The sequence below is a fragment of the Lynx rufus genome, unplaced genomic scaffold (assembly GCF_022079265.1).
Source record: "Lynx rufus isolate CCGP_SWC_20201006 ecotype Redwood Valley unplaced genomic scaffold, mLynRuf1.p SCAF_31, whole genome shotgun sequence".
In the NCBI taxonomy this organism is placed as follows: Eukaryota; Metazoa; Chordata; class Mammalia; order Carnivora; family Felidae; genus Lynx; species Lynx rufus.
In genome coordinates, this window is record NW_025814847.1 from 3,831,079 (window position 1) to 3,856,813 (window position 25,735).

Below are 25,735 nucleotides of genomic sequence, written 5' to 3' on the forward strand. Positions count from 1 at the left end.
AGACGCGACTCAAATGGGGGGACAGGTGTAGGGTCGGCAGAGCGGACCAAATGGCCACCGCAGCGCAAAACAAAGTCTCGCTCCTGGCCGTGGGCCCATCTGCCGCGACCCTTAGTTGAGCCCCAGCCCCTCGCCGGGTCCACTGTCCGTTCTCTGGCAGGTTTGTCAATAAAGTTTTTCGCAAGGACTTGGAGAGGCCGGAAAGAAGCCGCGCTGCCCAGAGTTAGTTCTGGCAACTTCCCGGGAGGGAAAACGAGCCTCGCGAGACTTGGTAGCATGCGGCCCCCCCCCCCCCCCCCCCCCGCGCCGGCCCGCCGCTGAGCCGCCACTATCGCGAGATTTGGCAGGCGGAGGAGGAGCTGTCGCGGGCAGCCGCCTCACAGCGATGGCGGCCGAGCAGGGCCGGCGGCGGTGGCGGCTGCGGCTCCGGCCGAACGCGGCAGTGGTGACGGTAGCGGCGGGCGGCGGGGGCCTGTGACCGGGAGCCGCCCCGGACCCGGGCACCATGAGCCAAGGCCCCCCCCCAGCGGAGAGCAGCGAGCCCGAGGCGAAGGTCCTCCACACCAAGCGGCTTTACCGGTGAGGGGCCGGGGCGTGCGTGCGGCCGCCGGGGGAAGTGGGCGCCGCGGGGGCGGGGCCGCGGCGGGCGGGGCCCGGGTGCGGGCCGGGGCGGGGGTGGGCGCCGGGGCCGGGCCGGGGCCGGGGCTGGGCGGCCTGGGGAAGCACGTGGGCTGGGCCCCTGGCCGGGAGCCTCGGGCTGGCCCCGGCTGTGCGGCGGGCGGGCGGGCGGGCGGGCGGCCGGGTCTGGAGGTGAGGGAGGGGCGCAGACGGAGCAAACCCGGAAGGGAGTGGCGCCCCGAACCCCGCAGGACGCGGAGGGGACAGCCCTGGGCTGCGGTCCGCGGGGCCGGGCGCTTCGCCGCTCGCGGTGTGACCTTGGGCCTCCTGAAGGGGACGGGCCGGGGTGGGATGCGCTCTGAAGCCCCTCGTGGCTCTAATTTTGGGGGAAGTTTGAATGAAGAGAGGAGGAGAGACTGAAGGCTCGTTGCGTTGGCTGGACGGGCCACGAAAGGCTTTGAGTCCAGAGTGTCCTTAGGTCATGGGAGCCCATTTCAGGGCACCCGGGGACTCCTGATCCTGAGTCCTCTGCTTCCTCCCAGCCTCATGACTACGGTGTCTTGCCAGACAGCTTCCATTCCTGGTTTCTGATTTCCACAGAGCCACTGGCACTCCTCAGGACACCTCCAGCCCCCGTCCCTCTGTCGGGAACAGGCCCGCATGAGGTCTTCCCACCCAGGGTCCAGGATTGGGGTGGGGGAGGGGAGGCGGGGCGATGGTGTGTGTGTTTGGGGGGGGGGGTGCAGCCGGAACATGGGCTCCAGAACTGGGTCAGAATGGGGTGAAGTTTGAGACCAAGTTGAATTTTGTGCTTTCCGGGCTTGGGCTGTTGGCTGGGCTCTGTAGAACAGGGGTGTTTGCAGAAGACCCCGCTCAGAGCAGGGGGCCCCCTCCTGGCAGTGAAAGAGGCCAGAGCACGTTGTCTTCTCCCTGGAGTGGGCATCCTGCCTGCCGGGGCTTTGTCAGGCAGAGGCACAGGGGAGTATAGGCTGCTCCAAAAATAGAAGAGTGATCCAATCCAGCAGCCCCCGGGCTCCCACTGCGGGCTGCCCCCCGCCGTCTCAGGGCCAGCGCGGACTTGGCTGGGGCTGGCACGTGTGCCTCGTCATGCTGCCGAATGTCACGCTGCCTGTCAGAGCGTGGGCCCTGCCTGCAAGATTCCTTCCTGGTCTCCAGCTTCGGGTAGTAGCTCTGGTCATCCTGATCCTTCTCAGGTCTGGTTCTTTTCTCGAGCCGCCACCCTCACAGCTCGGACTGACCTGAGGTGATGCGTTTGCACAGGTGGCCTTACATCTGTGCCCCTGGGTACCCCTGCCTGGGATTGTACGCTCTTGGCTTTGAGCGGGGTGGAAATAAACGTGAGGCAGCAGGTCTCTGTTTTTGTCCTTTATTAAAGCCGCGGTGATTGTTGGAAGGAACTGGGGGAGGAAGGTCTGACTGCCGTGCCCGAGATAAATGTGTTGGTAGACTATGAAACTGTCTCTCTGAGCGTCAGTAAATTTGGGTAATTCCCACAGTCTGCTTACAGAAATGAAATTCTGAAATGTTTTAAAGCCCTTCAGAAGAAGAGGCAGCAGCAGAAGGAATGCCGGAAGGGCCACAAATACCAGTTAATTAGGCCAGTTAACGGACTTCACAAAAGATGTTTTTCGGGGCATCTGGCTGGCTCAGTCAGTAGAGCGTGCAACTCTTGATCTTGGGGTCGGGAGTTGGAGCCCCACGTTGGGCCTAGAGATTACTTTTTAAAAAAGGAATTTGCAGTTAGAACTTCCTAAAGTAATGGTTATTAACCTTTTATCTGGATCAAGAATCTAAGGAGAACTCTGAAGCCTGTCCATAAAGACATATGCGTACACTTCTTACGTTCGTGCAAGGCACTGACATCAAAAAGCCCCGCCCTGGGGAACTAGGCTGGCATAGAGTAAGTCACACCCCTGGCATCAAGGGCCAGGCTGGCTAAAAGGGCTTGGCTCCCCTCTCCAGGCCCAGAGGGTGTTTGGAGAAATGCTGAGCTCTCAGGTTTGCCTGTGAGAAGGCCTAGATCACCGTGCCACCCACTCTGGGTGCTGGTGGTCACCGTGCCCTGTACAAGGTAGCCGTGAGTGGTGAGCCACCTGAGCCCGCACAGCGTGCCATCCTGCGGTGGCCCACTTCCCCTGCCCAGGAGCACATGTTTCAGGATTCCGAAACAACCTTGGATTGTTTCAGGGATCATCACTCTCCCCTTTTTGGTAGCTTTTGCGCCCAGAGCTGTGTCTGATTTCACCTGTTCTCACGGCGGCTGTCCGTCACCCTCTGGGTTTCGCCCTTCTAGAGATGACACCTCCCTTTGGCGCTCCTTAGCCATCCATTGTAGAGTTTCCTTTGTCTTCAGGTCTGTAGTCTCCTCCTTAGCCTTATAGCAGGAAAGATGGAAACTAACACTTACTGAATACTTCCCATGCATGAGGCACTGTTCTGAGTGCTTTGTGTAGTAGCTAATTTAACTCTCACAAAGTAGGTGATGATATTATTTCCATTTTGCAGATGGGAGAACTGGGACACGAGCTAGATATTTTACCCAGCACCCAGAGCCTACACCCTAATATCAAAGAATTCCTTCAGCAGAATCCAGGAGACCTTACACCTAAACAGCTCAGTCCCCACCCCCGCTGCCATTTTCCCATATCCCACTATTTCAAAAACAGAATTTTATGCTACGAATGCATTTCTTTTATGTCAGAGATAATAAACCCTTGCGTAATTAATTCATTCCATTGTTTATTGAATGCTTACCATATATCAATGTCATATATAAATTCTTTCCTTGAATTCTGACAGCCCTCTGAGGTAGCTGCTACTGTTCTCTCCATTTTTATGGATGTGGCAACTAAGACTTAAAGAGGTTAGGTACTTTACCCAAAGTTACAGAGTTAGACAGACACAGCCAGGGATCAAACTCTAGATTTTCTGCCTATCACAGTGTAGGCTCTTTGCATTAAGAGAGCCTACCTCCTAGGGCGCCTGGGTGTCTCAGTTGATTAAGCGTCGGACTTCAGCTCGGGTCATGATCTCGAGGTCCGTGGGTTCGAGCCCCATGTCAGGCTCTGTGCTGACAGCTGGGAGCCTGGAGCCTGCTTTGGATTCTGTGTCTTCTTCTCTCTCTGCCCCCTCCCCTGCTCACACTCTGTCTCTCTCTGCCTCTCAAAAATGAATAAATGTTAAAAGAAGAGTCTACTTTCTTATATCACAGGATTTCTCTACTTTGACGCTGTTGATGTTTGGGGCTGGGTAGTTATTGTGGTGGGCTGTCCTGTGCATTGCGGGGTGTCTCGCAGCACCCACTAAATGTCAGTAGCAACTCCTCCCACACCCTCAAACCCCTGCGGCAAGTGGAGACAATGAGAAACGTCTGTTGTTGCCAAACGTCCCCTGGGATGGAGAGCTGTTCCATTCGGAGGGAGAGTGTGTTCGACTTGTTTTGCTCAGCCTGCAGCCCGCCCACTTCCCCTAATTCTGTAGCTCCTCCTCCAGGATCGGAGGCCCCCCCAGCCTGCGTGAACACGTTCATGGCTCAGGGACTGCCTGCCTGTGTTTCTCTCCAGGGCTGTGGTGGAGGCCGTGCATCGACTTGACCTCATCCTTTGCAACAAAACCGCTTATCAAGAAGTGTTCAAACCAGAGAACATTAGCCTGAGGAACAAGTAAGCTGGAGACTGCAAAACCGCAGATCCTTACGGTTTCTCTACCCCCTCTCCGCCTGAAACTCTGTCGCGTATAGACACCTGTTCTCTCTTACCTCCTGGCCTCGTGGTACAATAACGGGCCATGAACTCTGGCCTTCCTGAGAGAAGAGATGGGGACCCCTCGTTCTCTCGGAAGCTCCTGCATCTAACAGACTGGGGCCATACGAATGGCATTGGAGCTGGGGGGCTGGCCATGCTGCTCCATGACAGGAAAGAAAGACGGGGTAAAGAGGCAGAAAAAAAGGAGAGAAATGTGCAGGGGAAGAAGAAGACTGTTAAAGTTCTTACTGTTCCTGCCTCTATCCTCTGGGGCTCCCACTGTCCCCCCAGAACTGCTCTTTGTCCTGGGTCATGCAGACTGACCCTGGATGTCTCTTGGGAGGCACAGGGACTTCTCGGCCGGGTATTGGCAGAGGCCTCCTCGCTCCGCTCAGGACGGTCAGTCTCTTGTGCTCCTCTGTACCCGCAGGCTGCGTGAGCTCTGCGTCAAGCTCATGTTCCTGCACCCGGTGGACTATGGGAGGAAGGCTGAGGAGCTGCTGTGGAGAAAGGTGTACTATGAAGTCATTCAGCTTATCAAGACTAACAAAAAGGTAAGGGGAGGTCCTGGGTCCTGAGAAGAAATGTGTCTAAAGAGGGAAGCTAAGAAAGGAAGAGACAGCTAGGAAAGTGGGCCAGGACATGGCGGGAGAAAGAGGAGCCGCGGAGAAGATGCCAGAAAGGAGGGAGGGGGTCGGGGGTACTTGGGATCGGGGGAGGAAAGGAGCCTCGTCCCAGATGGGAAGACCAGAGAAGTGGGTCTACGGGTGGGGGGATCACTCATGGGCGAGAAGAGGCGTGGATGCAGTTCAGAGCCAAGAAGATAAGTTACCTTCCTCGCGAAGGAACGGGGTTGGGGAGGGGGGACCGCCCTCTGAGCACCTTGCTTAGCCAGCCCCTTCCCTTTCCCGACGCCCAGCACATCCACAGCCGCAGCACCTTGGAATGTGCCTACAGGACACATCTGGTAGCCGGGATTGGCTTCTACCAGCACCTGCTTCTCTACATCCAGTCCCACTACCAGCTGGAGCTTCAGTGCTGCATCGACTGGACCCACGTCACCGACCCCCTCATAGGTCAGTGAAATCTGAAAGGCGGGCTTGAGGAGCGAGATTCCGCGCCTCCGCATCTGGCCTTCTTATTCTTCCGGGTCGGCGTAGCTTGTGACCTGGCCGGGCCGGAGGATTCTAGCAAGACCTGCACGCGGCCCGTGGAGTATGGTTCATCCAAGCAAGCGCGTGACGTAGGGTGAAGATGTTCGGGAAAGAGAAGGGTTTCTTTTGTTCTGGGACTGTAGACTGAGGTGTAGTCGGAGGGAGGGATGGAATGATCTAGAGCAGGGCTGGCTCTGGAAGACAATAACATTTATTGGCTTCTCCCAGTTGAGTTTGGCTGGCACTGTTTCTTTTTCTTTTCTTTGTTTTTTTAAAGTTTGTACTTAAGTAATTACCGTGCCCAACATGGGGCTCAAACTCAGGACCCCGATATCAAGAGCTGCACGCTCTACTGACTGAGCCAGCCTGGCACCCCTGGCACTGTTTCTTTTAACTTCAGAGATTGTTTCCCAGTGTTTTTGTAAGTACCGAAGGTCTCGGAAACGTCCAGGGATTACAGACGCTTCTGCACGGTAGCATGTGTCTCCATGCACCTGCCCCAGGGTCGGTGGCCGTGCTGTACCTCCGTCTCTCATTGGCGGTTTTCTTTTTAGTCTGGCCACCCTCTGGCACTCCTCCCCTCCACCCCTGAGCCCCTTCCTCCTCACCTCCCTGCCCCTGCCCTGCTGCACCCTCTGGGTCCCGGTTTGTGACCCCGCCACCACACGGTAGCGTTCTCCCGTCAGAAGCACAGCACTGCATTTCGTGCATTTACAAAAAATTATTTAAAAACGAAACAAGGGGCACTTGGGTGGCTCAGTTCGTTAAGCGTACAACTGTTGATTTCGGCTCAGTTCATGATCTCGTGGTTCACGGGTTCAAACCCTGTGTCAGGCTCCTAGCTGACAGTGTTTGGGATTCTCTCTCTCTCCCTCCTCTCTCTCTGCCCCTCCCCTGCTTGCTCTCTCTTACAGAATAAACTTTTAAAAATAAAAACAATACAACCTAACTTAAGACCACCCTCACAGGCCTTGTACCAGATGGCCAGCGGGGTCCACAGTCCAAAAACAGGTGAAGAACCCTTACCTCAAAGAATCAGTTCCCCAAACTCCCGTTTAACTTCTCATCGATGTTTTCTCATGCAGCCAGCTAAGCGGTGTCTGTAGAAAACACTAGGAAGTGCTTTTCAGAGTGGGAGTCACACAGCAAGCAGAGTGGCTGCGAGGTGGCATGGGCAAGGGGACGGGCTCTGGAGCCGGTCTGCCTTTTGAATCCTGGCTCTGCCGCTTACCCGCTGTGTGACAGCTCTCCGTGATGAGAGCGGCCACCTCATGGGGTTGCTGGAGGGTCGAAGTTGACACTGAACAGCGCTCGGACTGGTCCCTGTCACATGAGAAAACTGCCTCCCAAAGAGCTCAGGCTCTCTGAACTGAGGTTACACAGCTGCTGGGGGAGGGGGGATGAGAGGCCAGCACATGGGGCTCTGGCCACGCCTGTCCTCATGCAAGGCAAGCTCACCCGTCTCCCTCGTGGGTGGCCTTCTCGGGGGGGGCCTCCGCCCCCCAGGTGGAAGCCAGGAGCCCTTACCTTGGCCTCATTCAGGCCATTCTTCCTGGGCGGGTCTCGTCTGTACCCAAACCTTTCAGCTTTGGTCCCCCTCACCACTCAGGCAGGACACCCAAGACTGTCCTGACACCGGAGCTTCTCTTCGTCCTTTCTAGAAGCCTTCTGTGATGACCTTTCACGTAGCCATTCCCCAGGGCACTGTCCTAGGTCCGGGGCCCTAGCCTGTCTCCTCTGGTTTGTGGTTTTCCCATGAAGGACTCCTACCTGCGAGCCTCTGTCAACCTGTGTCCTGGATGAGTGTCTTCTGTGCCCCATAACACAGTCTTCTCAGGACTAGTGGTGGATTTCTGATCTCCTCTCTCCACCTAAGAAAGGTGTTTCCCCTCAGGTAGGAGGCAGGGGGACGCACTTCTAAGTTTCTCTCTCTTTTTCAGGATGCAAGAAGCCAGTGTCTGCCTCAGGGAAGGAGATGGACTGGGCACAGATGGCGTGCCACCGATGTCTCATGTACCTGGGGGATTTGTGTAAGAACCTGAACTCTTTGTTTTCTGTTCGGGGCTCCGGGACAGGCGGAGAGCTGCTTCATTTGTTGGTACCGCCCTGTAGGTGCTGGGAGAGCAGGGGGACGTTTGGCCGCTGTGACTCTTTCCTTCAGTCATTCGATGTTCCCTTCTTTTCGCTGCCTTTCCGTTAGCAGAAAGGTTCAGTGAACACGGAAGAAGGCAAATGAACTTTGAGAAAGTCTGAGTGGTAACTCGGTTTCAGTGGTGGGTTAGGAAGGTTTTAATTCGGTGCTTTTCTCCTTTGGAGTTTTCTCTTGATGGACTCCTAGAGGAGCAGAAGTTAGACTTCGTGGAGGACCTACCTGCCCAACAGATGTTTCTCAGAGGGAAAAAGTGCTCCCTTGCTTGATGGCCCCTGGGTCTCTAGTCCTGGCAGCCGAAGGTTCCTCATTAGACTGTTGGTGGGGGGCTGTAGGATTATCTTTTATTTCCTGAGGCTCCTCTCCTTGGCCCCAGCCCACTTCTGGACCTCTGATAAGCAGTATGCACAGGGAGAGGCAAGCTGCTTCGTGTTAGACGGACCAGGTGTCCGTAGTAAGGTCTGGACGTTACAGGACGGTAATGTCCAGTTGTGTTCTGGATCCAAACACCAGAGGTCTTTGCAGTCAGTTACGTCTGCCGTGGGTCCCCTTCCTTGGGGAGAGAGAACCAAGAGCCTGTTGTCAACACCAAATAGTCTCTACATTTCGAAGCTACCCACGAGCAAGAGAGAGTTGAACGATTTGTTCATGGTCACGCAGAGTTAAGATTGTGCCAGAGACCCAAGCAGCCTGCCTCCTAGCTCAGCTATCTTCCTCCCAGGCTCTTACTACAGCTGCACAGAGTGGACTCCCAGACGAGGGGACGTTTTTCTGAAACGCGGCATCACGGAGTTTTCTTCCTCCTCTCTCCTGCAGCACGGTATCAGAATGAATTAGCTGGCGTAGACACCGAGCTGCTAGCTGAGAGATTTTACTATCAAGCCCTGTCAGTAGCCCCCCAGATTGGTAAGTGGCACCCCTGCTTGGGCCTCCCTACCCAGCCGCGTTTTCCAAGAGGAAGACCACGTTGAGACAGCAGGCAGGCCGCGCTGGCTCCCTAGGTCCCCCCGCGCTCGGTTCCGCCGCACTTCACCTCGGTTATGCGTTGTCCCCCTCGTAACGCACGCTCGAGAGAAATGCAGTCTTGATCTAAGGAGGGAGGCAGAGGGGAAGGACGAGAAGATGGCTTCCCTGTCCCCGAGGTCTCTGTGGGAGGAGGAAACTCCGCTTCAGCTGTTTTTCCCGCAGGAGGCACAGAGAGAAGAGCTAAGGCTCCATTATAGGGAGAGGTGAGGATTATTAGCCCGTAGGCAGGAGAGCTCAGAGGTGAGAAACCGAGCCGGGGTAAAGGAGAGGGCTCCGTGACGTACCATCACCCCTGCGAGAGCCACAGCCACCAGTGAGGGGGTGACACCCCCGGGGGCTGAAATCCCCGGTAGGCCAGGCCGGGTAGGACTAGACTGATAGGAAGGGAGTCTGCGATCGGCGATCCCCTGGAGACGCGGCAGAGTCCACTGCTCGTCACCCGAGACCCCGTTGTTCTCCCCCTGGGTTCGCCGCCACTTGGCACCCGTTGGTCCTGGCAGCTCTGGGTGCGTATCGTGTCCGCAGACCGCGTGACGTCTCTCTCTCTCCAGGAATGCCCTTCAACCAGCTGGGCACGCTCGCGGGCAGCAAGTACTACAACGTGGAAGCTATGTACTGCTACCTCCGCTGGTGAGCATTCACCCGCCCCTTCCCCGGCCCAGCTGTCACGTCCGTGCTGCTCCTGCTCGGGTTTCTCGCCTCCCTTTTCTAGCTCTCGGCTGAAATAGGGGAAGCGGAGACTGAGGGGTCCTCCTGTCAGGGGCGCTCTGACACAGCCCTGCTGCTTTTCACAAGTCCACCTGGATGTGTAGGAACTGGGGCAGCCGGGAACACTGCCCACCGTCTTGAAGAAAGTAAATTCGATCTAGTCAGTGAAATGTTACCGAAGTAGCGGATGATGAGAGCTGCAGAACTGTAGATCTTCAGTGTTTTGAGGTGACCCGATGACAGGGTGGGCTAGGGTTAGGGTGGCTCGCTGCCTCCCTGGTGCTGACGTTCCGCTCTCAGAATCAGGGACATCGTTTTCGGAGGCCTGGACTCGGGTGGGCAGTCTGCTGAGTCAGCATACCGGAGTGGGGCTGGGTGGGTGGGGGTGCCACTGACCGGGCCGTCGTCGGAATAAACTGGCTGGGACTCACCTGCTGCCGCCTAGTCAGAGCCACCTTAAACTTGAGCAGCCAGTCACGCGTGGGACAGGCTGATATAAACCCGGCTTCAAGGCAGAGGGAATAAGCTGGTCTTCATGACTTTGTTGATCAAATACTAAAGTATAAGATACGGTCCCGCCTCAAAATTCCACGTGCCACGTTCCTTGGTTCACCTGGTCCAGGAAAGCTCTTCCTTGTATCGACAGAGTATTTGCTCTCGAGGTGCCTGTCTCCTTTTCTGAATCCGTGCAGGACACCCCCCACCCCCCACCCCCACGGATGCCACTGTATTCGTTCTTAAATATAGTTACCAGGTTTGTAGCCTTCCATTGTATCTTCTCTATGCCTCACATGCCTTCCAGGGAATGCCCTCTTGTCCTTGGTCCCTCATCACACTCATGGTTGTGATTTAGGGTGAATCATTTCCAGAGAGCCCAGCACATCCAGGTTTGGAAGGTGCCCACTAAGGTCCTGCCCTGCTGTGTGTGCTAAGCACATCTCGTCGTTCCTGGGTCAGGCATTTGGGTAGGGCTCAGTTGGGCGGTTCTTTTCCCCTGGTGGCCTTGTCTAGGACCAGTCGCTGGTGTTCAGCTGACCTGGGGGGCTGATAGGTCTGAAGCGAGGCTCATCTGCCCCCCCCCCAATGTGGTCTTTCTTGAGGAGAGATAGATGTGTTACATGGGAGCTCAGGGCTCCCAACAGTGAAGTATGACCCAAGAGATGTGGAAATAGAATGTCAGTCCTTTATGGCCTGAGCCTGGAAGCTGGCCGAGTCACTTCCACAGTGTTCTGTGGGTCAGAGCACTTGCATTGCGTCGTCCTCTCCCCCTGGCCCTCTATTAAAGGGGAGCAGGCAGAAAACCCACGTGTGGATGGAAGGAGGGTCAAAAAATTTGTGGCTACCTTTTACTCACAAGCAGATATCCTTTTCCGTACCTTGTTCTTTATGACGAAGAGGTTTCTTCCCCCAGGAAAGACATTAGAAACAGTACAGTGCTGGTGCCGTAGACGCCGTAGTGAGACAGGTTTGGGTCGGGGACTCCTCTCCACCATGCGTTAGCCGTGTGGCCTTGGCCGCATTCTTGTCCTTCCGGGCTCCATCTTCTCGTGCGTATGGGCCGACAGGGTCAGGTGCAGTGCCTGACATGTGGGGGCCACTCCGTACACACTCCTCCTATTCAGAAGAGTGTTGTAAGGACACTTAGTTGTGTGTGTAAATACCCTTGTACGTGGTCGCCCCTTGTTGACTGCTACCTGTTAAGTGCTCTATATATACTGTAAAAAAGACAAAGGGTATCTTAGGGCCGGTGATGAACTTGAGTTTGTGAATATAGAGGAAGCAAAGGCGTTAATTGTATTTTGATTGATCTAGAAGTCGTGTCTGTATTTTATCTGGAAAGATGGCCTTCACCCTGAGTGTGTCCGTGGGAGGGGAGGCTGGGGGTAGCTTGTACCGCTAGAAGCATTGCTCCCCAAAACAGAGCAGAGCACCGTCCCCCGCCCCCCCGCCGCCGAGAGCCCGTAGCTTCCCTCTGCGTCTCCCGCAGCATCCAGTCGGAGGTGTCCTTTGAGGGCGCCTATGGGAATCTCAAGCGGTTGTATGACAAGGCTGCCAAAATGTACCACCAGCTAAAGAAGTGTGAGACTCGGAAACTCTCCCCCAGCAGGAAGCGGTGAGTAGGGCCTGTGGGGCGCAGGGGCCCTGCGGCTGCTGGCCTTTTACCTGGGGCTCCTCTCCTTCCAGATGTAAAGACATCAAGAGGTTGCTGGTGAACTTCATGTACCTGCAAAGCCTCCTGCAGCCCAGAAGCAGGTGAGCGGAAGGGGGCCGGCACACGGAGCGCATCCTGCCAGCCCCCGACGGGGCGGCTCTCTCCGAAGTCTCCCCTGTGTCCCCAGCTCTTGGTGCCCGCCCCAGGCCGGATCTCTGACCTCCCTGCCGCTCCTGCCCTTCCGCAGCCCGGTGGACGCGGAGCTCACATCCCTCTGCCAGTCGGTCCTGGAGGACTTCAACCTGTGCCTCTTCTACCTGCCCTCCTCACCCAACCTCAGCCTGGCCAGCGAGGGCGAGGAGGACTACGAGGGTGGCTACGCTTTCCTCCCGGACCTTCTCATCTTCCAGATGGTCATCGTCTGTCTCATGGGTGTGCACAGCTTGAAGAGAGCAGGTGACTCCCTGTATGCCCTGCCCTCTCCCCCCGGCATCCGGGGTCCTCGGTGCTCTTCCCGTAGCTCCTTATTCCTGAACTTCCTCCCGTGAGCAGCGCCGTCGCCACCTGTGTCACTGCTTGGCTGTGGGAGCGTGAGGGACGAGGAACCCCACCCTGAAGTTGCTCTGGTGAACGAACGAGGGCAACTGCGTATCTTCACCCCTTCCAGTCCCACAGACACAGTCTTGGCCGTGACCCAGGCGGACGAGAGGGCAGGATAGTGAGCTGAGGGTGCAGACCGAGTTTAGACCTTGCTATTGGGGGCAGTCAGGCAGTTCTGCGGGCCTTCCCGGCAGAGGTGTGTGTGGGGCCGGCCTGGGAGGGCGGGAGAGGCCGGGCCGGGTGTGCAGGTGCTTGGGCTGCGAGGAGGAGCCGGTGTGAAGGCATCAGAGCCAGAGAGGACGGCGTGGCACAAGAGGGTATGCTTGCCCGAGGAGGCACAGAGCGAGCTGGCACATTCTAGATGCAGAGACCTGAGGAGTCTGTTTTCCTTAGAGGAGGCTTCGAGGGGTAGTTGGATCCTTGGAAGGGTTGAGAACACGAGATGGGATTGGAGCCGCGGGCGCCCGCTCGTCGGAGCCCTGGGCCCTAACGCCTGGCTCCCCTGGCTTTAGGATCCAAGCAGTACAGCGCGGCCATCGCCTTCACCCTGGCCCTCTTCTCCCACCTCGTCAATCACGTCAACATACGGTTACAGGCTGAGCTGGAGGAGGGCGAGAACCCCGTGCCGGCGTTCCAGAGTGATGGCACAGGTGCGGGAATGGGGGCGTGGCCGGGGAAGGTTCGCCTGGGGCGCCGCGTCGAGGAGGGGGAACAGGTGTGCTTAGAGATGGTACCAGAGAGCGCCTAGAATTTCTGGGCTCTGCTGTGTCCGCACAGATGAGCCCTTGGAGAAGGAGGAGGCGCCGGGCCCTGAGCCCCCTCCCGCGGCACCTCAAGCTGGCGAGGTCAGAAAGAGCCGGAAGTTCTCCCGCCTCTCCTGCCTCCGCCGCCGTCGCCATCCACCCAGAGCTGGGGATGACAGTGACCTGAGTGAAGGTTTTGAGTCGGACTCCAGCCATGACTCGGCCAGGGCCAGCGAGGGCTCGGACAGCGGCTCCGACAAGAGTCTGGAAGGTGGGGGAACGGCCTTTGATGCGGAGACAGACTCGGAAATGAACAGCCAAGAGTCCCGATCAGACCTGGAAGATATTGAGGATGAGGAGGGGACACGGTCCCCAGCCCTGGAGCCCCCTCGGCCCAGGTCAGAGGCTCCCGAGTCTCTCAATGGCCCACTGGGCCCCAGCGAGGCCAGCATTGCCAGCAATCTACAAGCCATGTCCACCCAGATGTTCCAGACCAAGCGCTGCTTCCGACTGGCCCCCACCTTCAGCAACCTGCTCCTCCAGCCCCCTGCCGAAGCCCCCACCGCGGCCAGCCGCAGGCCCTGTGTCAACGGAGATGCAGACAAGCCCTCGGAGCCAGGTATTTGGGCCTCTGGTCATCGCCCTGCTCGGGTCCACGCCTCCCCGCCTTCTTCGCCGCAGTGCCTCCATCCCCACGCTCGCTGCCGTGCCTTCGGCCGTCTGCCTGTGGTGCTGTCCGGGAGCGTTTTCCCGGATTCCGCGCTCCTGCTGGCTCCTCACTCCCAGCACCTGTGCCGCCCCGCCTGTTTCGTGGTCTTCCCCTCCTCCCACCCCCCGCCCTGCGGGTGTGGGGCTTTGCTCCCCGAACGACCGCTGCCATCTCCCCCTGGTGCCAGCCCATGTCCCACCGGGGCAGGTGGCTCCAGGGACCCCGTTCTCCTAGGGTCTTCCCTGCACAGGGGGCACCCAGTTGGCACAGCGAGTGTTTACTGAGCCTGTTGTCTGCCAGGCACTGGGCTGGACTGTCGTCGGGTGTTGTCTTGTTAAAATTTTTTTATTATTTTTTTTATCATTTTTTTTTTTAACGTTTATTTACTTTTGAGACAGAGACAGAGCATGAACGGGGGAGGGTCAGACAGAGGGAGACACAGAATCCGAAGCAGGCTGTCAGCACGGAGCCCAACACGGGGCTCGAACTCATGGACCGTGAAATCACGACCTGAGCCGAAGTCGGCCGCTTAACCGACTGAGCCACCCAGGCGCCCCTTAAAATTTTTTTTGAGAGAGAGTGAGCAAGTGTGGGGGAGGGGCAGACAGGGAGGGAGACAGAATCCGAAGCAGGCTCCGGGCTCTGAGCTGTCAGCATAGAGCCCGATGCAGGGCTCGAACCCATGAACCACGATATCACGAACTGAAGTCTGACGCTTAGCCAACTGGGCCACCCAGGTGCCCTGGGTGTTGTCTTGTTTAATTTTCACAGCAGCCCTTGTGGTGGAGGAGTTGTCCTCCCTGTGCTGTCCCTTGACCCTAGGCATCTGTGGCCTGTGCTCCTTTGGTCTGAAATGTACTTTCCTCCCCACTTGCCCAGAGCCTGTTGCTTGGCTAATTCTTACCTGCCCTCTGGCTTTTCCCTCAAATCGCTTGGTCTGGGATTCTTCCAAGGTTAGGTTAGATTTTCTCCCGTGGGCTCCTGTAGCCTCCGCCCCTCCACGGTTTCCAGGCCTTTAGTACTCAGGTGAGGCCGTCTGTTGACTGGGAGTCTCTGAGGGCAGGGCAGTCTGTGCTTGGTCTGTTGTGTCCTCGGAACCTAACGCTGTGCCTGTGTGTGGTTGGGACTTAGGGAATGAATCCGAGAAGCGAGGAGGCTGATGTGCGGAGGCGAAGGGGCCTGCCCGGGGCTCTGACCTGCACAGGTGGACAGCTGGGGGCTCGTAGTTCAGTTCTGTGTGCCTTGGCTCCCCGCCACTGGCCCCCTCCTGAGTGTCGGCCCTGCTTTCTAGCACAGAGCAGGTCCTTCATAAATACCGCTCGAGCGACCAGCTACGGACTCTTCACAAACCTGCCGGGATCAGGAAGAAGCATGTTTTAAAAGGCACCAGGGTCCTTGCTTGAAAGCAACCCGTTAGCGGGTGTAGAGAAATGAGGCAGAGTGTGTAGTGAATTCCCCATCTGTCACATCAGAATTCTTCCGAAGAGTCCGGGCGAGCATGCCCCCCACCCCTGGGGCTGAAGCCTGATGCCGCCTGCCTGCGGCTCACCCCCTTCTCTGTGCCCGCCACAGCCTCTGAGGACGGCTCCGAGTCGGAGGGCAGCGAGTCCAGCGGGCGCTCCTGTCGGAACGAGCGCAGTGTCCAGGAGAAGCTGCAGGTGCTGGCGGCTGAAGGCCTGCTTCCTGCGGTCAAGGTCTTCCTGGACTGGCTGCGGGCCAACCCGGAGCTCATCGTCGTGTGTGCGCAGGTGCGGCTCCGGGGGTGTTGGGGAGGTGGGGGGGAGGGGCCCCCTCACATGGTTGCAGCACGTCAGGCGCCTGCTTTGTGCTGGGCCCTTAGGCTTTTTATGGGGAAAGGGTTAGATGTGACCTCTGCTTCAAGAGCCTGTGGCCTGGGCTGAGACACAAATTCTCTGAACGGGGAAAGCAAGAGCTGCCTATTCTGCTTTGTGTCCATAGCGCTGGGCATTATGCCTGCGGTTGGGATCAGGCTTGATGAGTGCTGGGGGGGGGGGGGACGACTGGTCTCTGATCCCGGTCCCAGAGTCCAGAGGGAGGAGAGCACACCGAGTGGGGCCGCGGAGATAGGATCCAGGGGCGGAGGTGTTGGGGCGGGGAAGCAGCAGAGTCAGGTGTCAGGCTGGCGCCGTGGAGGACAGCGGGGCAGCGGCGCCTTCTCAGGTCCAGTCTGTCTTGAGCCTCGATGGCCCAGCGGCCTTGGCCCGGAGGTGTTTTATCACAGCAGCGCTCCGCTCCACCGAGAAGACCCTTGGGTCAAGGCCAGGCACGCCCTTGGGTGTGTGCTTATGTCTGCTGGCAGCTGGTTACTCACCGTCCTTGGTCATCAAGGGAGGTGTGGTAAAGGCGGGGATGCGGGGTCATGTCTCCACACGGGTGCCCCAGAATGGGCACGTGGGGGCTCGGAGAGGTGCCTTCCCAGCACTCGAGGTCTTCCCGCTCCCAAGATCCAGAGGGTCCTTCCTGTGGTCTCACCCCTGCCCACGAAAGCTGCAGCTGGTGATGAAGTTCAGCTGGGCCCATGGGCCCCCTTCATTCCTCATGGGACCAGCTCCCTATTTTGCAAGTCTTCCATGAGCCCGTCCCCGGCCTCTCTTGTAAACTTTCCCGTCAGCTCCCTCTAGGTCTGTGGCCATCGCCCCAGACCCCAGGTGAAGTCTTTGCTCTCGCTCCTGTCCCGCTCCCCCCCAGAGCTCTCAGAGCCTGTGGAATCGCCTGTCTGTGTTGCTGAACCTGTTGCCAGCTGCCGGTGAACTCCAGGAGTCTGGTGAGTGAGGCCCTGGCACCACCCTCCCTTCCCCTCTCCCTCCTCAGTGGCCCCACAAAGCCCATCCCCCCCTTCCTGGTAACCCAGCCTGGGGGTAAGGAGGTTAATGGTCCTCACTGCCCGGCCACCCTGACACACAGCGGCCATTGTGGTGTCTGCGTCTCCGGTTTCCCCCGACACTGCCCTGCCGGTCGGCCAGGGAGTGTGCTCCCCGGGGAAGGCAAGGGGATGGGCGGGAGCAGCGAGGGGAGCCTGGGAGGCAGCGCCGGCTGCTGGTGCCCGTGCCTGTCCCTGAGTCAGCCTCCGCCTCCAGAGCTCATTCTCTCCTGCCGCCTTCCAGCTTTCCCCACCTCTGGCCTCGCCTGAGAGACGTGCCCTCCTCGTTTCCACCCTGCTTTCGGGGAGCCTTCCCCATCCGAGCCATCGTTGCCCCCGCCCAACCAGCTCCGGTCTTTCCGAGCCGTGCGGATGGCGCTGTGTGTCCACCTCTCTGTTTTCAAGGGGAAGAAGGGCCGCGTCCTCCGGGGGCTTCCATAGGGCAGGTGGTCTCACACGTCTTCTTTCTCCCAGGCCTGGCCCTGTGTCCCGAGGTCCAGGACCTTCTCGAAGGTGGTGAACTGCCTGACCTGCCCTCTAGCCTGCTGCTCCCAGAGGACACGGCCCTTCGTAACCTGCCTCCCCTCCGGGCCGCCCATAGACGCTTTAACTTCGACACAGATCGGCCCCTGCTCAGCGCCTTAGAAGAGGTGAGGATGGGTTTTCTCATGCCACAGCTTCCGTTGTTAGTCTCACCTGGCAGCACAGCAGGCAGCCCTACCGTCCAGGCAGGGAGAGTGTCCTTGGGCTGGGCTGGGCCGGGCGGGCTTCCTCCGGAGAGCCACGCAGCTCGCCTTCCTTCTTGGCAGGATGCTCGTCTACAGGCGAGTTGTTGTAGGACAGGCCTCGCTCCACTGTATCCACCTTTTATAGAGGGCGGAACAGGGACTGTTAGGGCTGGAAGAGACAGTGCTGCTCATCTAGGCCAGCTACTCTTTTTATATACGCACACGTATGTGTTAACGTTAGAGAGAGCGCGCGCATGCGCAGAGGTGCGCAAGCCGGGGAGGGACAGAGGGAGGGAGGCACATAATCCTGGGCAGGCTCCGAGCTGTCAGTGCAGAGCCTGATGAGGGGCTCGAACTCATGAACCGCGAGATCGTGACCTGATCTGAAGTCGCACGCTTAAGTGACTGAGCCACCCAGGTGCCCCAGGCCGGTCACCCGTGAATCTGCGTCACCACAGGGGCCATCTGGGGACAGCTGGGGAAAGCCAGGCGAGCCGGCCTCCCAGCACACACACGAGCCTCTTGGTTGCTTCTCTCCAGCCAGAGAAGCCTGGCTTTAGTCTTTTACGTTTTAGGATCCTAGAGAAGGTTTTTGTCTGAGGGGAAGGAGTCGTCGTGCCCACCAGAAAAATAGATTGGAAATGTCAGTGTAGCTTAATGCCCTCGTGTCACACGCGAGGTCCTGAGGAGGGAGGTGGCATTAGTGCCCAGGTTTTCTCGCTCCCAGTGCAGCGCCCTGCCTCCGTCTTCACCCGAGTTCTGGTTCTCCCAGGAGTCCCTGTTCTGGCACCGGAGGCTCTGGGCCTCGGTGCTCCCCTCTCCTACCCCGCAGAATGCAGGCCCTTCCCAGGAGCTCCTGTGGGCTGAGGGGCTGGGCGGCAGGGGCCGGGCGTGGGGTGGGGCTGGAGAGCCCTGCTCAGCCCCTCCCCCACCACCGTGTCCCCTCAGTCGGTCGTGCGCATCTGCTGCATCCGCAGCTTTGGCCACTTCGTCGCCCGCCTGCAAGGCAGCATCCTGCAGTTCAGCGCGGAGGCCGGCATCTTCGTCAGCATCGCCCAGTCTGAGCAGGAGGGCGTGTTGCCACAGGCCCAGGCCCAGATCCGCATGGTGAGTCGGCCCGCCTCCCTCCCTCCCTGCCTGCTCTGCTCCCCACCGGGCTCGCTGAGAAGCCAGCCCGAGGGGCCCAGACAGATGGGGGTGCCCTGGATGGAAGAGCGTGCCGAGTGGGGTTGGGACGCCGAGCCCGGGGAGAGGGGGTGCAGGGAGGGCAGTGGCGGGCGGACCAGGGGGTGGGGGGCGAGAGGTGCCTGGGTCCAGACCGCCTGGGGGTCGAGGGCCGTGTCTGTCTGCTCCGGGTCTGAGCTGGGCACGTCACCTGACCTTGCTAAGCCTGTTTGCCTAGCAGTTAATGGCGTCGGCGGGGTTGACCTGGGGCTGTTGTGTGGACAGGATGGCCATGTGTCTCAGGCACCCTGCCCACTGCAGGGTGTGTGCCCGGCAGGTGCTCCCAACCCTTCTTCCTCTCTAGGGGATGAAGACTGGGACCTGGGCGGGGCTGGGGGGGGGTACTGGCTACCAGAGGCCGTGTAGGGTCACTCCCACCTCCAGCAGCCCCACAGAGTAGGACAGGCCTGGAGTTACAGCCTCCTCTGCGTTGGGTAGTTCAGTCCCCGAATTCTGACTGAGCGTCTGCGCTGTGCCAGACGTCCTGTCCCAGTCGGTCCTGTAGGCGCTGGGGCTACAGCGGCGAACAAGGTGGTCCTTTCTGTGTGAGGCTGGCTCATGCTCCGTGACCAGCCTTTGGGGTTCTGCGGTCAGGCCCGTGTTGCCCCGAGCTGGAGGGGGCCAGGGCCTGGCACCGCAGCCTGGCCCACGCGTCGCGGCCAAAGCCTGGGGGCTCCTGCTTGTCCCAAGCCGGTCCCCTCCCCTGTGCCCTTCCTTTCCCCAGCCCCGGGCCTCCCCGCGTCTCTGAGCACCCCGTTCCTGCAGATGCTCTGCTTGGCTGGGAAGGGGCATAGGCTCCCAGAAACTCCCTTCGCTGTGTTCAAAGCAGGCACGTTCTGTTAAAAACAAACCTTTCGTATTGAGGCTTTTATTACTGTTCTGTAGAGGAAAACACAGAATTAACAAAAATAATTCTGGGGAAATTACACAGCTTGAAAAAATGTTAGTTTTTGTAGGCATTTCCTTTAGCCTGAAGCTCCCAAAGACTGTTCCGAGGGGAGAGGGCGTTCCTGGAAGCCCCGCTCGGGTGGTTCCGGACACCAGGTCACATCGCCTGCTGGGGCTGCGCCCGGCCCTGCCTCGGCCGCGGATGTGCGCCCTGAGGGGTGTCTCCCTTGGCACCGTGGTCTGGCCACACTGTTCCCCTCCAGTTGTGGCAAGGGCTGTGTGCAAAGCCCGCTTCGCCTGTGGCCGCTCGGTCAGCCCTTGGCGCGGCTCCGTGAGGCGCGTGCTTGCGCTCTCCTGCCCTGGACGAGGAGGCACCGTGAGCCGAGAGGGAGCGACCGCGGCAGAGCCGGGGCTGGGGGTAGACAGACTGGCTCTGCCCTGAGGCTCCAGCATCGACCCGGGTTAGGGACCCATGTCTCCCCGAGGGGCTCGGAAGCCCGCCTCTCCGAGCTGCCTGGCCCCGGGCCCGCCCCCTGCACTGCGCCTCAGGCGCCCCCAGCCCCCTCTGGAACGTGGTGCGTCCCGATTCCAATTCCAGCCTGAGCGTTCATTTCCTGGGCTCGACTTCTACGGTGACCGCGTTAGCCGTTCTCACCAGTCTGCCCACGGGGCCTGTGGGAAGGTGGCCATCACACAGGCTCTGCGCGTCTCCCTCGCTTCCGCCACCAGTGTTTCTCCAAGGGGCTGTTCTTTGTTGTGCAGGACTCTGCGGGGGGTGGGGGGGGTAGGTGCGTACCGCGGAACCGTAGTGTAATTGTCAGGACAGGGCATTGGGACCGGACGACACCGTTAACGGTAGATTTCGTTCATTTTCACTAGTTCTCCCGCTGATGTCTGTTTCCTTTTCTGGGCTCCCATATCACGTTGGGTTCTTACGTGTCCTTGTTCTGCTGCAGTCTGTGACAGTTCCTCAGTCTTCCTTTCAGGACCTTGGTGGTTCTGAAGAGTATCGGTCGCTTATGTTGTAGAATGTTGCTCACTTGACTTTGTCCAGATCCGTGTTAGCCGTGTATTCCGATGGTTGGAATGGGATTGTGTGTTCCAGGTTAATGTGTTTTTTTTTTTAATGTTTGTTTTTGAGAGAGAGAGAGAGAGAGAGAGAGCGGGGAAGGGGCAGAGAAAGAGGTAGAGGATCCAAAGCAGGCTCTGCACTGACGGCCCAATGTGGGACTCGAACTCACAACCTGCGAGATCGTCACCTGAGCTGAAGTCAGATGTTTAGCCGACTGAGCCACCCAGCCGTCCCCCCACTGAGGTTAATGTCTTCGAGCACGCTCTGAGGACTCCCCTTTGCTCATCAGAGAGCCTTCAGTGGCTCCCCCTCCACCCCCCAGTATCTTTTAGGATAAGTCTCCATCCTTAACCTCGTCTTCTAGACCCCAGTAAGGAATTGGGACATCCTCCGGAAGACCAAGGAAAGCCATCAGAGGGTTTTAGTCAGGACCACGGTGGGCACCAGACGGCGCCGGCAGCATTCCCTGCCTGGTTGTAGGCAGGGAAAGTGGATTGGGGTGCAGGCGGGGACCAGTGAGGCTGTGCTCGGCAGGGCGGAGGAACCGGCCTAGACCGCGGTCGTGCAGGGGTGACGAAGGAGGTGCGGTCACCGGACTGGAAAGCGGTGACTTCAGGAGCTGAGAGAGGGAAGGAACAGTCACGGCCAGCTCAGCCTCCTGACTTGGGCAGGCGGTGGCCTGTTACCAAGCTGGGGGGCGGCAGGTTGTGAGGAGAGGAAGGGGCCGTCTGGGCTGGAGCTGGTGCTTTGGGGAAGTTGGCAGGTGGGCCGTGATGGAGGCAGCCCCGGAGGGAGGGTCGGGCGGAGCAGAGACGAACAGTCCCGTGCAGCCGGCCGCCGTCCTGCTCCCTCCCGGGGTGTCTGCTCGCAAGTTGCCTGCCGGAGAAACCGATTTTCTCCCAAGCCTCCCTTTCCCTCACCACCCGGAGCGAGAGCTGACTCTGTATGAGGCCCCACCCGTTTCCGACCTCTTGGATGATCTCTTAAACCTCTCGATGGCTGCGGAAAGGGTTATGGGCCCAGCTCTTGGCCCCGAGCTCAGCACGTGGTGTTTTGCCTCGTAGGCTCAGGAGGAGGCGCGTCGGAACAGGCTGATGCGGGACATGGCCCAGCTACGACTCCAGGTGAGTGGTCAGGGCTCGGGTGCTCCTGCCCCGTCCTCCTGTCCCCCCCACCCCCGCCCCGTCCTCCTGTCCCCCCCACCCCCACCCCGTCCTCCTGTCCCCCGCACTCCCACCCCGTCCTTCTGTCACCCCCCACCCCGTCCTCCTGTCTCCCCCACCCCCACCCCTGCTCTGATCCATGCCTCCCACCCCCATCCTGCTTTGTTCTGCCTCCCCATTCCATAGTGGCCTTTACTTTGACCCAGATCACCTCTCAGACCACCTTCCCTTTCTCGTTTCCTCACTGAGTCTTAATGCCCTTTCGGCCTTCATTGGTCTGTTCCTTGTCTTTCTCTTTCCCTTACCCTTCTTTCTGTCTCCTTTTTCTCCAAGGCCCTCGGTACAAGGAGTCTCCCGTCCACACAAGAACCCTCTTGGGTTCCATTTCCCCCTGCCTGCCCCAGGCTGCAGGCCCACGCAGCCCCACACTCTGCCTCTCTCCCCAGCTCGAGGTCTCTCAGCTAGAAGGGAGCCTGCAGCAGCCCAAGGCCCAGTCGGCGATGTCTCCCTACCTCGTCCCTGACACCCAGGCCCTCTGCCACCACCTCCCGGTTATCCGCCAGCTGGCCACCAGCGGCCGCTTCATTGTCATCATCCCGAGGACAGGTAGGCATACTGGGCAGGTGGGGGGACAGAGTGTGGCCACGAGAGGCTTTGGGTTTACAATTGAGAGAGCCTCATGGGGGCCCAGGTTACACACAGCGGCCTCAGTCAAGTCCTGCCACCTTTCTAAAGCTCAGTCTTCTTCAGCTGTGAAATGCGTGTGACAATCTCTATTTAACTCTGACTTATGAGACAGTTGGGAGAAACAGAAAAGTCTAAGTGAACGCACTTGGTAAATCGCTAGGTACATTGCTCGCAGGTTGTACTCTGAAAGGCCCCGGGAGCCCCATAGGAGCCACAGTCCCCGCTTTTCCTGCAGCACGTGCTGGAACGGGCTCAGATGGCCTCCTGCAGGGCCCCACGCCACCAAGGCACGGGCTCATGTGTTTTGTCCTTCCCCACCTCCACCTCCCCCACCAGTGATCGACGGCTTGGATTTGCTGAAGAAGGAACACCCAGGGGCCCGGGATGGGATCCGATACCTGGAGGCAGAGTTTAAAAAAGGAAACAGGTGAGTGGGGCCCCGGCAGGGTGACTCCTAAGCCCCGTGTCGGTCTCCCAGTCGACAGACGCGTGTTTGCGCTCGCTCCCTTGGGTGAGACACACGCTTGTAATCCTGCTCACCGCGCGGGAAGGCAGGCCGGAGACTGGATGGAGGGTGGTCAGTGGGCCTGGAGCCCCGTGGGGCGTTCTGACCGGCAGTGTGTCTGCCTCTGGGGCAGCCGGGAGAGAGCATCACCAGGGAGATGGGGGCAGACCTCTGACTGCAGGCTGCGGGCTTCTCTGCAGGAGTCGCTCCTGCTCTAGGCTCGGGCCGGCGGCAGAGTTTCCCGGGCTGGGAGCGCCTCCTCTGGCCCGCGCACATCCCGCCGGAGCTGTGCAGGGACGAGCAGGTGGCAGTGGGTCGGCGCTCTGTCCAGCACGGGCCCTTCTTTCTGGGCTTTGGGGCCAGAAGAGCAACAGGCGGCGGGTGCGGAAGAGGGAGAGGCCGGCCCCTGCTCCCCCCGCCCCTGCCTCTGCCTCTGCCTCTGCCTCTGCCTCTGCCTCTGCCTGCCCAGGAAGCTGCACAAAGCCCGCTTGTCTGGGCCTGGTCTCCAGAAGCCCTGACTTGAAAAGCATCCGCCGCTTCTCCTCTTCCAGCTCCTCCCCTGGGAGGAACCAAACGCTCCGTGTTATCGGGAGGAAAAGCAAGCTGGGCTCGGCCGCCAGGAAGCCGCTTTGAAATGGCTCCGAACAGAGCTGCTACGAAGGGAGAGAGGCGCCCCTCCCCCTCCCCCTCCCGGGGCCACAATGAGGTGCTTTGTGTGAGGCGCCCGCCCGCCCTCTCCTCTGACCCCCCGCCTCCCTCTGCCGCCTCCTTCGCAGGTATATTCGCTGCCAGAAAGAGGTGGGAAAGAGCTTCGAGAGGCACAAGCTGAAGAGGCAGGATGCGGATGCCTGGTGAGACGTCAGCCCGGCGCTCCTGGGCCTCAGGCCGCTGCTGCCTCGCTGCTCTCTGAGCAGGGCCAGCCCAGGGCCACCTGTTCGTGTCCCCTCAGAGGGAGTAAGAGGTTGCAGCCCCAGACCCCCCGTCGCCCTGAGAGTCTTGCTCAGTGCACGCGGGCCCGCTGGACACCGTCTAGCATCACCTTCCAGAAACGCTGCCCCTGACTGCCTGCTGCCCTCCCTGTCCCCAGCTTCCCCCGTGCCCTGGTGATCCTGGAGTCCCGGTTCTAACGCGGGGCTCGACCCTCTTCCTCCTCCTCCTACCAGGACCCTCTATAAGATCCTGGACAGCTGCAAACAGCTGACCCTGGCCCAGGGGGCAGGTGAGGAGGATCCGAGCGGCATGGTGACCATTGTCACGGGCCTCCCACTGGATGACCCCAGTGCGCTGTCAGGCCCTATGCAGGTGGGTCACAGGGGGAGCTGGGGGGCGGGGGTGAACGGGGAAGGGGTGCCAGAGTAGAACCCCCCCCCCCACTACTCTGTACGGGTACTTTTTCCTCTTCTGCCGCCCCTCCCCCCACCCTGCGAATGGTCCTGGAGTTCAGGAGGTCGGGCCCCCACCATCAGCCCCCTCCCGTTCCTCAGGCAGCCCTGCAGGCCGCTGCACACGCCAGTGTGGACATCAAGAATGTTCTGGATTTCTACAAGCAGTGGAAGGAGATTGGTTGAGATGGACCCCCAGGCCCTGCAGTGGGGCTGACTCCAGATCTCTCCTGCCCTCCCTGGCAGCCAGGACCGCCACCTGTAGTCACCCCACCACACGCAGACTTCACTCACGCACGCACGCAGAAAGGAGGCCGCAGGGAGGGCCCGGGAGCCGCAGGGAGGGCCCGGAGCCGGCTGGGAGGGCGGGTCCCCTTGTTGTCAAGACGTCAGGAAAGCAAGGGAAGTGCTTGGAGCAGGAGAGGCCTGTGGGCCCCCAGTCCGCCCTTCTGCCTCGGCCCCCTGCTGTCCCTGGGGGCAGGCGGCAGGCACGGGCGGGCGTCTGTGTTCCACGGGAGTGGTCTGTGGACCTCCGAGGGGGAGGGGCGGCAGGGCCCCTCTTCCTCGCGGTGCAGGGTGGTCGGGGCCGGGGCGGACCCTCCGGCACTGGGGGAAGAATTGCGTAACACCAGACATCTGACCGGTTCTGTGCGGACCCTTTCCTCCTCAAGGACCTCCCGTTCTCCCTCTGCGCAGGCTGGGTAGCTCTGGAGCCTTGGGGACTCTTCGAGAAGAGGGGCCTGGAGCTGCCCGCACCGTTAGCAGAGCCAGGGCTTGTGCCCCTCCTGCCGCCGCAGGGGCCCGCCCACCGGTTGCCCCGCGTCTGCCTTCTCTCCATCTGTCCGGTTCCAGGGCAGGGAGCAGGCCCGTGTGCCAGTGAGGGCTCCTGGGCCCACCCGCCCATGGGCGTGTGCGGGGCCGAGTGGGATGCCAGTACGAGGAGGGGGTGCGGAGTGAGGCCGCCGGCCCCCTTACTGTCGAGGCCCTTAAAGCTGCCCGGTCGGGGGCCCGCTGTCCTGGAGGCGCTGAGCCGGGGCTCTCGGGGCCAGTGGCAGGTGAAGTGGGAGCTGAGATCGTGAAGAGCTCAGGGCGGTGGGCGGAGCATCGAGTGCAGGTTGCGAGGGAGCCCCGGCCAGGACCCCCTAGGGTCCCTTTCCCTGGGGCTGGCCAAGGGGGCCTGGGGGTCTTGGCTCTGTTGCCGCCTCCCCCAGCACTAGCCTCGCCTCCCAGGCTGTTCTCAGAGGAAAGCGGGTTTCTGGTCTCCTTCCTCTAAGACCGCGTGTCTGGGACAACCAGGGGGAGTGGGGTCACCGCCATTCCCAGTCCCTGGCAGAGACTGAGACTAAGGCATCACTTAATAAAGACCCCTCGAAGCCCACTCCCTGTCTCCTGGTGCCATTCTGTACACTTTCGTTTAATTTAAATACATATTTTTAATTTATTTTTGAGAGGGGGGGGCAGAGAGAGAGAGAGGGAGACAGACTCCGAAGCAGGCTCCAGGCTCCGAGCTGTCAGCACAGAGCCCCACTTGGGGCTTGAACTCACAAATGGCGAGATCACGACCTGAGCCGAAATCCGTGGC

At 59.7% G+C, this 25,735-nt stretch overlaps 1 protein-coding gene across 2 annotated transcripts; it reads left to right on the plus strand.

Annotated features, from left to right (window-relative positions):
* Positions 1–355: 355 nt before the first annotated feature.
* On the plus strand, positions 356–25,531 carry SMG5 (SMG5 nonsense mediated mRNA decay factor). Of its 2 annotated transcripts, XM_047092698.1 has the most exons (22): positions 356–579; positions 4,203–4,301; positions 4,813–4,936; positions 5,302–5,458; positions 7,477–7,566; positions 8,502–8,591; positions 9,263–9,341; positions 11,407–11,532; positions 11,604–11,672; positions 11,819–12,027; positions 12,684–12,821; positions 12,949–13,533; positions 15,196–15,371; positions 16,333–16,408; positions 16,979–17,154; positions 18,181–18,339; positions 21,481–21,540; positions 22,026–22,185; positions 22,603–22,693; positions 23,548–23,622; positions 23,935–24,073; positions 24,256–25,531. In XM_047092698.1, exons 1-22 carry the CDS (start codon positions 506–508, stop codon positions 24,337–24,339), a joined length of 3,036 nt encoding a protein of 1,011 aa, XP_046948654.1. In that variant the 5' UTR covers positions 356–505; the 3' UTR covers positions 24,340–25,531. The 2 variants fall into 2 exon arrangements, with proteins under 2 accessions (XP_046948654.1, XP_046948655.1); XM_047092699.1 differs by lacking the exons at positions 356–579; positions 4,203–4,301 and having other exon boundaries at positions 4,844–4,936; positions 8,407–8,591.
* Positions 25,532–25,735: the final 204 nt, after the last annotated feature.